A 15,088-nucleotide genomic window follows, 5' to 3' on the forward strand; every position below is an offset into this window, starting at 1 on the left:
ATTTTATGTTGAAATTGATAATTGGCTTTGTTGCTCATGAGATATTACATTGTTTTGTATTGAGTAGCAAGTGCGAGGAACATTTTTGCTAAGTTACTTTATTATGCAATGAATTTATAATTTATAACTGTTAATTAAATTCATAATTTATTCTGGCATTGTAGAGGTCAATTAAATTAGTATAAATTAAATTCAGAAATTAGATCTATTGCAAATAGATGTAGACAGTTAAAACTTAAAACCTTAGAATTAACAACTGAATTAATTTTGGAAAATATTGTTGACTGTTATTGTTCATCCGCATAAAAAAAATTAATTTTTCAAAACACAATAAATTACAGAAATTAAACGACACGAAAATTTTTACGTGATTTGAATTAATCAATTCTACGTACATGAGGCCACCCCAGATGAAAAGTAATTTACTAAGTTGAAATGTTACAACCTGTGAATTTACCAAATTTAAGACTCTTACTTACAGTTTATCACAATTCAACTTACTCAATCTTAGACAAAATATGTTTCTCTTGAATAATTGCTACCCCTTTTGATCCACAATCCTTAAGGCACTTCGCAAAGTGATCAATAGCAATTCTTCAATTTTTCAATGTTTAATGATCTAAAATTCACATTGACTCTCCACAGAGATGAAATAAATAGTCTCGTTATATGACTTTGAATGAAGAATATAAGAAAAAAAATCAACACAATATTATGTGTCAAATTTGGATTCGCTGTGGAGGAGGCCGAAGCTTTATGCTCTGTGTTGTGCTCCTTCAATTGTGAAATACCTTTCTTTATATAGGCACTTGAGTTTCACAAAAATTGTAAGTATTAAAAGACTTGAATTCTTTCTAAATAAGAGTTTCTTTTCTCTTATAATTTCTATGAATCTGAATCGCAATAAATTCGATATTCTTACTTTGCTTGTCAGCCAAGAAATATCTAGAACATCTAGTAAACTTACTTTTTGAACCAATTTCTTCTTACTCTAAATAAATCTTACGTGAATTGGAATATTACTAAATTAGGAAATTAATAAATTAATCTCTATTACAAGATATGTAATAAATAAAATTTTAACTTCACTAGACTTGTCATAAGATGCCAAGTCTATAAAAAATGGACTTAACAAATTTATTTTCTAATATTTCGATTCCAAATGATATTAGTTCATAACTACCGAATCCTTAATTCATTAAAAGAAATTATTGACTTGAAGATCTGGTCATCATAAATTAATCAATAATAACTCCAAATCTTGGAAAATTATTAGTTAGAAATAAACTAAGCAATTTACTCTAAATTTATTTCGAACTTCGAAGTAACTAATCAATTATCATCTCAGTTTTTAGGCGCTACAACTACTGCAGCAGTCTACAGAGAGCATGCACACAGATTGTGGATGCAAATAGGATTTTCGTCGGGGCATGTATAAGCTATCTGGCACTCTTAGTCACTTGAACATGGCTTAGTTACTTGCGCTTTTGCTCCTGCTGGCATACTTGAAAGAAAAATAACTGTAAATAAATAAAAACAAAACAAAACTACCATTCGCTAATTTCGTGCAAAAAATCAAATGATAGCAAGAGTCCGTTCGATAATAAGGTGTTCTAGTTGTTGTGGAACAAAAGCTACAGCCTATTGGAAAATACTATCGGCTATAGAGTGAAAGTTGATGGATTGATGTTTTGTTAAAAAAATAATCGTAAAATTAAAGAAACATATAAAATGAATGTGAGCACGATGAAGGATGCAACGTTGAGAGAAGCTTTAGAAATTTCTTTTTTTGTTGTGTGAATTTCAGAAGAATCGAAAGATTTACTTGTTTCCATTCTAACCTCTGCTTAAAATTTATACTAATTTGAAGTAAAAGCAATTTATTGGGCTACTAAAAATGCCTCATCAAATTTTGAGATTTTAGCTAAGAAAAGGGCAAGAAAATCTTTCAACGTAATCCAATAAGGGCATGAAAGATACAAGCCGTTAATTTGTTTTTCACTTAAATTCTAATGTAAAACAGATTCTCTTTCCAAAAATAAAACAGATTCAAACAGATACATGTGTGATACTTGCATTAAATTCATTTCTTTTAAATTTTCCAATAGGCCAGAGAAGAAATATGTTTAATTTGTTTTTCTTAAGTACAAAAGTAAAACATATACTTTTTCCAAAGCAAAGCAGTAGTAGTAATACAGATTCATCTCAACATATATGCTTTAACACATTTCACTCGTTATAAATTCTTTTATTTTAAATTTTAATAAAAAAATTATAAGGGTCAATCTTCTAAATATATTTCCATCTGAGTCCAAGTCTTAACTCTTAAGTGATATCCAAACTGACACTAGACATTATATCCAAGTGGAGCTATTGCCACCCCTTTGAACTCCTGTTGAAACTCGTTTTTTTATATTTTCAGATATAGCCTTAGCTAAAATTATACCCCTTTAAGTTAAAAAAGAGTTATTAAAAAAGAAGTTCAAGACAAAAAACGAAAATTTATAAAATTATTCTTTATTTGCATGTGAAAATACAAATCTGTTTTAAATGAAATATCATAATTTCTGAAAACAGAAGATTCTGAGCTAAAGTAGATTTTGTAACAAAACTTGGGCCTTAAGTAGAATCTAGAGTTTAATTTATTATGCGGCCACTCAAGCTATAATCTAATACTGCATTTACTTGTTAGTAATCAGAATGGGTTGGAATCGAAATGAGTTAGAATGAGAATGAGCTCGAATGGGAATGGGGAATGACAATCGAAATAAATTGTTTACTCAAGCTACAAGAATCGGAATGGAAATGAGCTGAAATCTCATTGATGTATTTATTTTATCTTGAAATCGAAATCAGAATGAGTTTAATTGTTTTAAATTATTAAAATGCCCTTAGTTGTTTTAAATTACTAAAATGCCTTAGTTAATAATAACTATTATTATTTTTTATTATATTAATAATAATAATAAATTAATTATTGTGATTATTTATTCAAAAATTATAATTATTAATAATTATTATTAATATATTAATTAATTACAAATGAGGACAAAATGGGCATTTTGAGTTTTAGGGAGGGTAAAATAGTCAATCCTGAGAATGGGAGACTCATTCCCAAACTCCCCTTGGGAATGAGTCTCCCATTCTTCATTCCCAATTTGTGGTGGGTCCTATGGTTCTTATTTTGATTCCTGACTCTATTTTGCGAGGTAAACATCGTCAATCATTCTGATTCCCTTATCCGATAAGTAAACTCAATATAAGGGATTTAATTCTAGTAGATTTTTTATTATATATATCAGTAGACTTTTAAGCATTAAAAAAAATTAAGTGAATAAGTGATTATTGCATACATATATTACCTTTTTGAGCTTTCAAAGACATTTTTCAATGTTGTTTCACCACCGGACCCCATTTCTTAATTAATTTATTTACTATTAGAATTATCCTTTTTATTATTTTGTTAATTTCTCTATCCTTTTCAATTACTAGTAACTAGTACCGCTGAGATATTGAATAACTTTATCAAATTTCAACTTCTTTGTAGCCATCCTTTACGATCGTGAAACTTCCACAAAGGAAATTGTATCTAATGTTTACCAAACCATGGATATTTATGTCGAGTCCAATGGAACAAGTGAAGAAACATTGTTACCGAATGTCCCATTTTTTTTTATCTTTGTTTGTTTTGTGCATTTAATTAATGATGTACTAGTTATTGTGGTGTGCTCATGTGTCTTAGAAGATTCAAAGTAAAGTTGAAGCTTGATTATGTATTATGTAATGTAACACTAGAATTTTATTTACTACTGAAAATATTAATTGGAAATGGTAAAAAGACCTGACCTGAATTTTACCCAATTGACACAGCCCAAAGTTTTCAGGGTTTGACCCAAATTTAAGGGGTTTCAGGTTGAGCTCAAGCTTAAATATCAGGGTCTAATTAAATTTGGGTCAAGGTTCAGGTCCTATTTGCCTCGACCCGACCAACCCGACCTGGAGTTCATGTATATGGGATGTTCTGTCCATTTTTTTACAAATTTAAATTACTTAGATAAAAAAAATTATGGACTTGAGGCCTTTTTATTTCAAATAAGAAGGGAGATCCTTAATGTAAAATTGTAAATTGTTGGTGAATACAAATCATCCATTAATACTGATTTCCTTGCAACTTTATAATAATAATAATAATAATAATTTTAGGATCTCAATCAATCAAAAGGGATGTATTCGATTCGAAGATTTGATTTTTCTACTAAGGACACGGATGCAGGTAGAATCTTGTTGTGCAAATTTTATTGAACTCGCAAGTGCATGAATCTATTGTAGAATAGATTAATGGTGACGAGTGTCGATCCCACGAGGAGGTGGATTTTAATTATATGTAGAATTGATTTTCTATGAGGGTGGTTGGATTTGTGGTGAAAGTGACTTAGATTATCCTAAATTTTGAATTAAAATAGTGAGAATAAATCGAAGAGAAATCTATTGAAATGACGTACTTGGATATCTGAATCTGCATCAACATGCACCATGGGCTAAATATTTCTTATCAATGCCAATTAAATCATGAAGAGGGATTCCACTCCTCATGAACCACATTCTAATTAATATGGTGCTAAGGGCTTATCATGCCAAATAATAATAACCTTGTACTAGGGAGCCGGTGAAACCAGGGCGGTATCTAGACAAGGTTATTACTATTTGTGGACGAAAAGTCAAAACATCCACAATAATTAGAGGGGAAGAGAAATTAAATTTACCAAATAAAGCTCATGGCACATGTTAAGACTTCATCTTCAACCCAAGCTTGAAAGAAAATTAACTACTCATATTTAAACTAGGGGTAATATATAAATTTATTAAAATACGTAGAAAATATAAGATGGAAACGAAATTACAGAAAATGAAACTCAAAAATGAATTCAGGGATGCCAAATTAGGGGGGGAGGCCCCCTTTTTATAGATACACTGAATAAATCATGGTCATCGGATTAAAAACATTTCGGACGCTCAGGATTGCGCCACATCATCAGTCAATAGTACGCAGTTTGAACAGTCAGGCGGCTTGAATAGTGACACAGTTTAGTTGTATATAATCCCGTGTATATGCATGTACCGTACGCGTAATTTTTGGTCCACTATCATGCTGCCACGTCATCAATCAACAATACATAAGAATTTTAGTCCAATAGAATCGTGACACCTCATTAGTCAATGCCACATCATCAGTCAATGCCACGTCATCGTTCTTTATGCGTGAACAGTGTCGTGAACAGTAACATATACAATACTGTACATGTGAATAGTACCGTACATGTGAACAGTGACATTTTTCTTTTTATGCTCTTCCTAAGGTTTTCGACTGTCTTGAGTTCAAAAGTGATGTCCGTTTTGCCGTCTGATCTCTCGTTCATTGTGAAATGACCATGATGCCCCTAAAATACATAAAATACTTAATTAAAATGAAACACATATAATTAAATCACAAGAAACTTAAATACATAAAAGTAAGGGTGTTAATAAGATTTGAAATATAAAATGATGATTTTCTCCTTTATAAATATACATTTTCTAACACTCAACAAACCTCCCATGGAGTGGATGATTGTCTCATATATTGAAGGAAGGTGATTTAAAAAATAAATAAAATAAATAAAAAAGTCAGGGATTTTAAAGATAAATTGAAGGATCAACTATCACAATTCTTACTGAAACTCATTTGTACATTTTACAATCAAACTCACATGTATATGATTAGGGATGGCAATTGGTCAAGCCTGAGCCCGACCCGATCAAAAAAATACAAAGCTCAACTTGAAAAAGATTCTGATCATTGAATTTCGGGTCGGGTCGGACTTTTGTCCATGCAAAATTTCATAAATTTTTTAAAGATTTTTTTATATTTAAGTAATTAAAATTTAAAAAAAGGGACAACCTCCCATATATATTAAAATTTAGCATAAAAATAAAAATTACTCAAAATCTCAACCATTAATTATATAAATAATAAAATAAATATAATCCAAAATTATGTTTTATAAAATTATACAAGTAAAATCATTTTTTTTTTGAATTCGGTTCAGGTTGGCCAGCCCAGGTAGGGCTTCAATCTTTCCCCGAACTTAATCAGGCTTTTTTTTTATTTTTGTAGGCTTTTTATTTTAATTACTTAAATAAAAAATTTAAAAATTTTATGAAATTTTTTATATAAAATTATACAAATAAAATAAAAAAGGGACATAACCTCCCATGTATATTAGAATTTAGCATAAACATAAAAATTACTCAAAATCTCAACCATATAATTATATAAATAATAAAATAAACATAATCTAAAATTATGTTTTATATTTTTTATTTTTGAATTCAGATCAGGTCGGCTAGGTCAGGTAGGGCCTGAATCTCGACTCGAACTTAATAAAGTCCTAATTTTTAGGCTCAAGCCCAACCCTTAAATTTAGGGCAAATCCCGAAAAATTATGGTCAGGTCAATTAGGCTAAAATTGGGCCGACTCTTTTTGCCATGCACATATATAGTTCCTTTGGACCCAATGGGTCATGAACTTTCTAGGCCCGACGATGATTTTTTTTGGCCCACTAGAGGTTGAATTTGCATTTTATCACGTAATTAATTTTACAAACATTCCATTTAAAATTATGCTCACCCCAAAATTAATTACCAAAGAAGTAAAACCTAAATGAATATTTCGATTTAGTAGTGAAGCTAATTATTTTCATCCGAGTTAAACCCGGATAATGTTAAAAGATATCATGTGTATGTTTATTTATCATATCGTTTCATTGTCATATATAAGAGGGATAGCTACACATATGCCACATAATTGTCATAATAAAAATGATGCAAAGAAATAAAATTTAAATGTTTAATAAATTTATAAAAATCAATTTATAATTTTCATGGGCAATGATAGCCAACTACCCCTTTAATTGTTATAATGGTATTTTGGCCATTATAAGTATAAAATTTAGAAATACTAATTGTAGTTCCTATTGCTATCTCACGACCGTCGGATATAATGTAAAGAGCCGACAAGTGCTTGAGACAACTAACAGCATGGACTATTACTAAAAACGGTATTTAGACTTACGGGAAAGATCATTCTTCTGAATTAAAGGGTATCTGTATTGAACCAATATCTATTTGTTTATGTTAACTTTAGATTGAAATTTGGGGCCTGAGAATGGAAAAGTATCATTAAGATATGTGGACATTACAAGTCATATAACTTGGGCAGGTCTAATATAAAAAGGTGTACAAATTAACCTTAATGCATCAGCAATTTCTGTGACTAATTTTGTTAATTCAAGAGTCTATTCCCTTACAACTCCATCAACACGAAAAAAGTTGATCATCAATTCAACATGAGTTCTGCTACAATGAAGAACAATATTCATAATATTTGTGGCAACATTTATTGTACGCTTCTTGCTGGAATCTTATTAAAAATTGGAGCATATAGGTTGATTCAAATGAATATGGAACTATTACCGCACGCCCATGACTCTTAAATGAGAATGTCCTCATTTTTTAAAATATAGATTTAGGATTTTATAAAATTGTGAAAGCCTTTTACAATGTTGTAAAACTCCGAATCGACATTTTAAAAAATATGGGTACTTGTAAGGACTATAATAATAAGACTGCCAGCAGTGGCGGATCTATGCGTGGGCTAGACCGGGCTCCAGAAAAAATCTTTTTTATCCCTTATGTTTTTATTAATTTAGTAAAATGATAGATTTTTTTATGTTTTTCATATATGTCCCTAATTCAATTGCCCTTACGATTTCATCAATTTAGTATAACAATAGAGTTTTTATTTTATATTCAAATATGTCCCGAATTCAATTATATTATTTTCAATTGAAATAGTGACTTATTTTATAAAATGATTAAATTATATATTTATTGAATAGATTGTAAATATTAGGGAGCTAAAATTTTATTACTGCTTTAATTTATTTTAAAAAACTTCTAATTGAAAAAAAAGTATGTCAATGTAATATAACATCATCAATGATATTAAAAATACTTATAAAAACAACATATAGTAACAATTATCAACATTTTCATAAATTTTTTATATGAATTTTCAGACTTTATTTTTTAGTTCCATTAACTAGGAGGACAAGTTAGAAAATAAAATTTGAATATTTTAAGGAGCTTTTGATAAAAGTATTATCAACATCTAGTTCTTTAAAAAGAGAAATAGCACTTGACAAAGAAACAACTACATCCAAGTACTTTTTTACTGAATTGGGTTTAATTTATTATTAAAACTTTTAACTAATAATACTTTTATAATTTGAATGGATGAATAAATTTTAATCGTTTAATTTATTAAGCATGGTAATTTAGTACTTGATTTCAAACATAAAAGTTTTACTTGTAATTTTTAATTGATTGTAATTACATATGTTAATCTATTTTAGTTTGGGATTCTTAATTGATTTATTAATCTTTATATAATTACATGTTATTATAGGTTGAAATGTCAGATTCCATAATTGAAAAATAGTTTTTTGATATTTAAATTGTTTTTTGTTTTCTACTCTTTTTTATAATTATTTTTGTTTATAGTACATCTTTATGGGGATAGAGTTCTTAGTGTTCCCCCTAAATTAATGTATTTCTTTTTACTTATAAATTTTTATGTTTGCTTTTAGCCCTGGATAATTATAAGTCCTGGGTCCACCCTTGACTACAAGCAGGTATTCCATTTGTGTTTTATAACATTGTGATTTGTTTGATGATCTACGCAATTATCCCATGGTTACAAGTCTTGGATAATATTACTCTCTTTATTAGTTATCAAAATTTTAAAGAATGAATGAATAATTATTTATACCTATTTTTAAAATGTAATACAAAAATTAAGTGAAATGAAACAAATCAGAAACGAACAAAAAATGCTATCTATTCCCTTTAGTGTTTGCATCATTAATTGTGAAATCATCCTTGAATTTGAGAGCTGCATTTCTAAGCCAAGCTCCCCCACCAGTCAAGTCCTTGGACAAGAACATAGATGCTTCAACATCTGATAAGCTGTTTGACCAAGCAATCCTTTTTGATCTATCAGCTCCCGGACCCGAACACCTGTATTCACCGTAGTACGACTTTCTGCAAAATCAACACACCAAAAACAATGAAACAAGTTAAACACCTGGCCTGTGTGTGGTTAATTTCAATTTGGCACACATACTATTAAAGCAGATTAATTGAATAAATGATATACTTCTGCTTGGCATGGTCGTTCAGATCATTCCATCCTTGGGGCAGTATCACATCGGACATGTAAGTCAGGGCATACACAACCCTAGAATAAGGACCCCAGGGCCTTCCAAGCACTGCCTTACCAACGCCGGAAATCTTGCAATCCAAGAAAGTGAATCCAGTGTTTTCCTCTGATGACACTCTTTTCTGAGCAGTTATAGCACCGCCCCGCGTGGAAAGAGAATGTATAAGGCATCTCTGCAAATTAAGGTCATGAGTCAATGTTGTGAAAATTAATTAAGTGTTCATGTTGGAAATTAAGGTAGCGTAATGAGAATGAGTATTCACTTCAAAGAGGGAGTTAGCATTTCCGCTGATGAAATCCGTTGCTCCTTCGATGATGCATTTGCTATAATAATGATTTCCAGTGTCATCTAGCAGTGTATGTTGGTAAGACAGAATCCTGCAGCCGTAAAATGCTGCTCTATCTGCAGAGACTCTTAGCGCAACTGCTTTGCCGTATGATCCATATGTGTTCTGTAACATATTAATTTATCAAGGTATAAGTTATATACGTAAATGATATCTAGCAATCAAGGACTTGATCATATACGAATACTGCAAAGCAAATACGTACCTGAATCGTTAGAGATCGCGCAACAAAATGAGAAGCCAACACAGTGAAAGTTGCAGAATCAAGGATGGAGCCACCATCACTCCATGTTATTTTGGTGTGAGATGCCTTTGTGCCACTGATTGTTATGAAAGGCTTATTAGCAGGCACAATAATCTTTTCTCTGCATATATATGACCAAGCACATGTAAACATATAGAAGAAATTGTGTGATGAGTTCTAGTTATTGAAACGAAAAAAATTCAATTGAAAATATATAAAAGAAGAGATGTAACATTTAATTATTGACCTGTAAATTCCTGGGGCAACCGAAATGAAAACCAATTCTGAGTTATTATCTGGTACAGAATCAATGGCTCCTTGTATGGTCCTAAAATCTCCTCTGCCGTATTTTTCAACTCTAATGAGAACAGCAGCGGAGAAATCTTTGGGAATTGTAGCAGTAGAGCCGCAGGTAGCCGTGATTGAAGCAAAAACAATTGTTGTTGCAACAACCAGAATGCTGACATTTTGACTATAATTCTTCATTGTAACAGAACCCATATATGTTAATGATCAACTTGTTCTACACCTTTCAATATGTGGCTTCCCCTGCCCCCAGGTGAAATTAGATTTAAACCTTTACTTACTCTGCTTAATTAGAAACTAACAAATAAAGATAGGCCTATTTAGAGATTGTTAATGTCATATGACTTGTAATGTTAACATCACTTGAGACTATTTTTCGTTCTCAACCGCAGCTGTCAATCTAAAGTTAACATAAACAAATCGATAATGACATAATTTAGACACCCTTTTAATTTAGGAGAATGATAGTTCTTTGCTTAAAGTTCGAATACCTTTTCTAGTTATAGTCCATTTACTGTTATTAGTTTTAGGGAGTAGAGAGCTTTTGACTTGGAATATATTAATAATAAAACCTTATATCCAGCGGTTATGAGCCGGCAATATTATAGAAACCAAACTATTACTATCACGTATTTGGCTATTATTTGCCCATGAAATTACACATTACCTTTTTATTTTTGTTGCACTTTAAAATTTTAATTTTTTTTCTTAATTAGTATCATTTTAATTGCCACAATGAAGTTAACTTTATTAGGACTCGGGCTTGAAGCTTTTTTTCATGTGACACGGAATCTTTGCTGATATCTTTTGCGATCCCTACTATGCCTTAAAACTGAAAATTTTCTTTTGATATTTATTTGGCTTCTTACTTTTGGTTCATCATCGGCCCCCATAAAACAGAAGCAGCAAGGAGTCTGGTTTGGTTTGCTTAGTTTCTATTCCAAATTAAGAATGTATAGTCGTTTCTTACTCTTTATCCTAATCAATGTACCTAGTATATGGCTTTCATTCATAAGAAATGACCAAACAAATCCTTGTTCATGAACAATACATGCAAGCAAAAGTAGAAATGCTGTAAATGGTAGGAGGGTTTGATCATGTTCAGTAAGCAACCAACTTAATTTAATGGGAAAGCTGCAGTTGAGTATGGAGAATAGTTAAGTTAATTATGTCAAGATTAAATACTTAAGTTAATTATGTCAAGATTAAATAATTAAGTTAATTATGTCAAGATTAATTAACAAACACGATATGGCCTGATAGAAAATTTTCTTGAGTTTTTTTTTTTTTTTTTTTTTTTTTTTGCAACTAATCGCACAGCTGATGGGTGATGACTGAACTTGAATAAGTAATCATGTAGCACGTAAACTAAGATTTCACGCACTTTCTGTAATCTTGTATTTCAAGCAAAATCAGCTAGTGATTCTTCTGCTTACAATGTCCTTAATTCTCTATTGTGCTTGATGTTTATGTTAAGATGACCATCTTTTATTTCAACTGCAAGAAATCGGCTACAAGCCATCAATTTTGTTGATTTTCATCTTTTATTTCTAACTGCAAGTAGGATTTCCGCTGGGCCATGTATGAGCCATCTGGCACACTTAGTCACTTGAACATGGCTTAGTTACCTGCGCCTCTGCTCCTGGCATACTTGAAAGTAAAACACCTCCAAATAAATAAATAAATAAATAAAGAAAAATTATCATTTCACCATTTTTATTTATGTTCATCCAACCACTATAAAATTTTAACATGTACTTTGCACCAACTTTCTTTTCACATTTGTATCAACTAGCCACTTTTGCATTAACACTATTAAATAATTTTAATAAAATGATAATTTTACCCCCAAATAAATTAAAAGACTATTTTATCTTTAAAAACTTTTAAAATTAAAAATTATAATCATAAAAATATCCCTAAATTTAATAAAAAAATAAATCCCAAATAGAGGTGCTCAACTAATTTTTACTAAATTTAGATTTTACAAAATTTTAATTATTTTTTTATTAAAAATGATAATTTTACAAAATTTTAATAAAAATAAATGAATTTATTTATTAAAAATTATAATTTTGTAAAATTTTATTAAAATAACTGAATTTATTTCTTAAAAGAATAAATCCTAAAATTTTAATAATTTAGGGGATTTTTATTAAATCCCAAAATTTTGCAATTATTTTTATAATTATAATTTTATATTAAAATAATTTTTATTAAAAATAAAAATTCTAATTTTGGGATTATTTTTATTAAATTTAGGGATATTTTTATCATTATATTTTTTATTTTTTAAAGTTTTTATAAAATAAAATGGTCTTTTAATTTATTTGGGGGTAAAATTATTATTTTATTAAAATTATTTAATAGGGTTAATGCAAAAGTGGCTAGTTGATACAAATGTGAAAAGAAAGGTGGTGCAAAGTGTTGAGTGTTAGAAAATATATATTTATAAAGGAGAAAATTGTCATTTTACACTTCAAGTTTTACTAACACCTTTACTTTTATGTATTTAAGTTTCTTGTGATTTAATTATGTGTGCTTTATTTTAATTAAGTATTTTATATATTTTAGGGGCATTATGGTCATTTCACAATGAATGAGAGATCAGACGGCAAAACAAACATCACTTTTTAACTCAGGACAGTCGAAAACCTTAGGAGGAGCATAAAAGGAAAAATGTCATTGTTCACATGTACGGTACTTTTCACATGCACAATATTGTCCATGTTACTGTTCATGACACTGTTCACATATATGAAACGATGACGTGCCATTGACCGATGATGTGGCATTGACTGATGAGGTGTCACGATTCTATTGGACTAAAATTCTTATGTACTGTTGATCGATGACGTGGCAGCATATCAGTGGATCAAAAATTGCGCGTACGGTACATGCATATACACAGGATTATTTTCAACCAAACCGCATCACTGTTCAAGCCGGTTGACTGTTCAAACCGTGTGATCAAACTGTGTCACTGTTCAAACCACGTGGTCAAACTGCGTACTGTTGACTGATGACGTGGCGTAATCTTGAGCGTCCAAACTGTTTTTAATTCGATGGTCATGATTTACTCAATGTATCTATAAAAAAGGGCCTCTCCCCCCCTGATTTAGCATCTTTGAATTCATTTTTGGGCTCTATTTTCTGTAATTCCTTCTCTATCTTGTATTTTCTATGTATTTTAATAAATTTCCATTTTGCCCCTAGTTCAATTATGAGTATGTAATTTTCTTTCAAACTTGGGTTAAAGGTGAAGTCTCAACATGTGTCATGGGCTTTATTTGGTAAATTTATTTTCTCTTCCCCTCTAATTATTGTGGATGTTTTTACTTTTCGTCGACAAATAATAATAACATTGTCTAGATACCGCCCTGGTTTCACCGGCTTCCCAGTACAAGGTTATTATTATTTGGCACAATAAGCCCTTAACACCATATTAATTAGAGTGTGGTTCATGAGGTGTAGATTCCCCCCTCATGATTTAATTCGCACTAATAAGAAATATTTAGCCCATGGTGCATATTGATGCGGATCCAGATACCCAAGCGCTTCAATTATAATAGTTTTCACCTTAATTTAATTCCGCCATTCCCATTTAAATTCTAGGATAATTTAAATCACTTCCACTACAAATCCAATCAACCACCCAATTCAAAAATTAACTCTACACGTAATTAAAATTCACCTCCTCGTGGGATCGACACTCATCACCGTTAATCTATTCTACAATAGATTCGTGCACTTACGAATTCAATAAAATTTGCACAACACAAAGTACATGTTAAAATTTTGTAGTGGTTGGATGAACATAAGGCAAAAATAAAGGTGGTGCAATGATAATTTCTCATAAATAAAAGTAAAACAAAACTACCATAAGCTAATTTCATGCAAAAAATCAAATGAGGCTAAGGGTCCGTTTGATAATGAGGTGTTCTAGTTGATGTGGAACAAAAGCTATAGCCTGTGAAAATACTATCAGCTATAGAGTGAAAGTAGATGGATCGATGTTTGGTTAAAAAAATAATTGTAAAATTCAAGAAATATATAAAATGAAAGTGAGCATGATGAAGGATGCAATGTTGAGAGAAGCTTTAGAAATTTTTATATTTGTTGTGTAAATTTCAGAAGAATCAAAAGATTTACTTGTTTCCCTTCTAACCTCTACTTAAAATTTATACGAATTTGAAGTAAAAGGAATTTATTGGGCTTCTAAAAATGCCTCATCAACTTTTGAGATTTTAGCTAAAAAAAGAGCAAGAAAATCTTTCAAGTTAATCCAATAAGGCCATGAAAGATATAAGGTTAATTTGTTTTTTACTTTAATACTAATGTAAAACAAATTCTCTTTCAAAAAATAAAACAAATTAAAACATAACCATTTATGCTGATAATGATACTTGCATTGAATTCATTTCTTTTAAAATTTCCAATTTGGGTACTGGATAAAATGGGGTGTATAGTTAAGCTTGAATTAGGAACCTTAAAAGTTATGAAGTGGTCAATTGTGGTGATGAAAGGAAATAAGAGCAATGGTCTGTATATACTTCAAGGTTCAGTTGTTACAGGTGATGTTACTGTGTCAAACCAGAATTTAGACGTCACAAAACTATTTTGTGGCATATGAGGTTAGTGTTGTGAAAATTTTATTGAACTCTCAAGTGCACGAATCTATTATAGAATAGATCAATGGTGACGAGTGTCGATCCCACGAGGAGGTAGATTTTAATTGTGTGTGGAATTAATTTTTCTAAATGGGTGGTTGGATTTATGGTAAAGATGATTTGGAATATTCTAAAACTTAAATTAAAATGACGAGAATAAATTGAAGTGAAATATATTGAAATGCCGCACTTGGGTATCTA

General features: G+C 30.3%; 1 protein-coding gene across 1 annotated transcript; it reads right to left on the reverse strand.

The window, feature by feature from the left end:
* Positions 1–8,934: 8,934 nt before the first annotated feature.
* LOC102620606 (putative pectinesterase 11) lies at positions 8,935–10,412 on the reverse strand. The gene is made up of 5 exons (XM_006469245.2): positions 10,159–10,412; positions 9,873–10,032; positions 9,584–9,772; positions 9,258–9,493; positions 8,935–9,142 (listed from the first exon to the last, which is right to left on the reverse strand). Exons 1-5 carry the CDS (start codon positions 10,410–10,412, stop codon positions 8,935–8,937), a joined length of 1,047 nt encoding a protein of 348 aa, XP_006469308.2.
* Positions 10,413–15,088: the final 4,676 nt, after the last annotated feature.

The sequence above is a fragment of the Citrus sinensis genome, chromosome 8, assembly GCF_022201045.2.
Source record: "Citrus sinensis cultivar Valencia sweet orange chromosome 8, DVS_A1.0, whole genome shotgun sequence".
Lineage (NCBI taxonomy): Eukaryota > Viridiplantae > Streptophyta > Magnoliopsida > Sapindales > Rutaceae > Citrus > Citrus sinensis.

What these genes read in the sequence shown, in the direction of transcription:
- LOC102620606 (XM_006469245.2), bottom strand. Translation starts at nt 10,412, where the DNA reads ATGGGTTCTGTTACAATGAAGAATTATAGTCAAAATGTCAGCATTCTG. An exon ending in ATGCTAACTCCCTCTTTGAA is followed by an intron (nt 9,494 to 9,583) that starts GTGAATACTCAT and finishes CTTAATTTGCAG; the next exon opens with AGATGCCTTATACATTCTCT. An exon ending in AACGACCATGCCAAGCAGAA is followed by an intron (nt 9,143 to 9,257) that starts GTATATCATTTA and finishes TTGATTTTGCAG; the next exon opens with AAAGTCGTACTACGGTGAAT.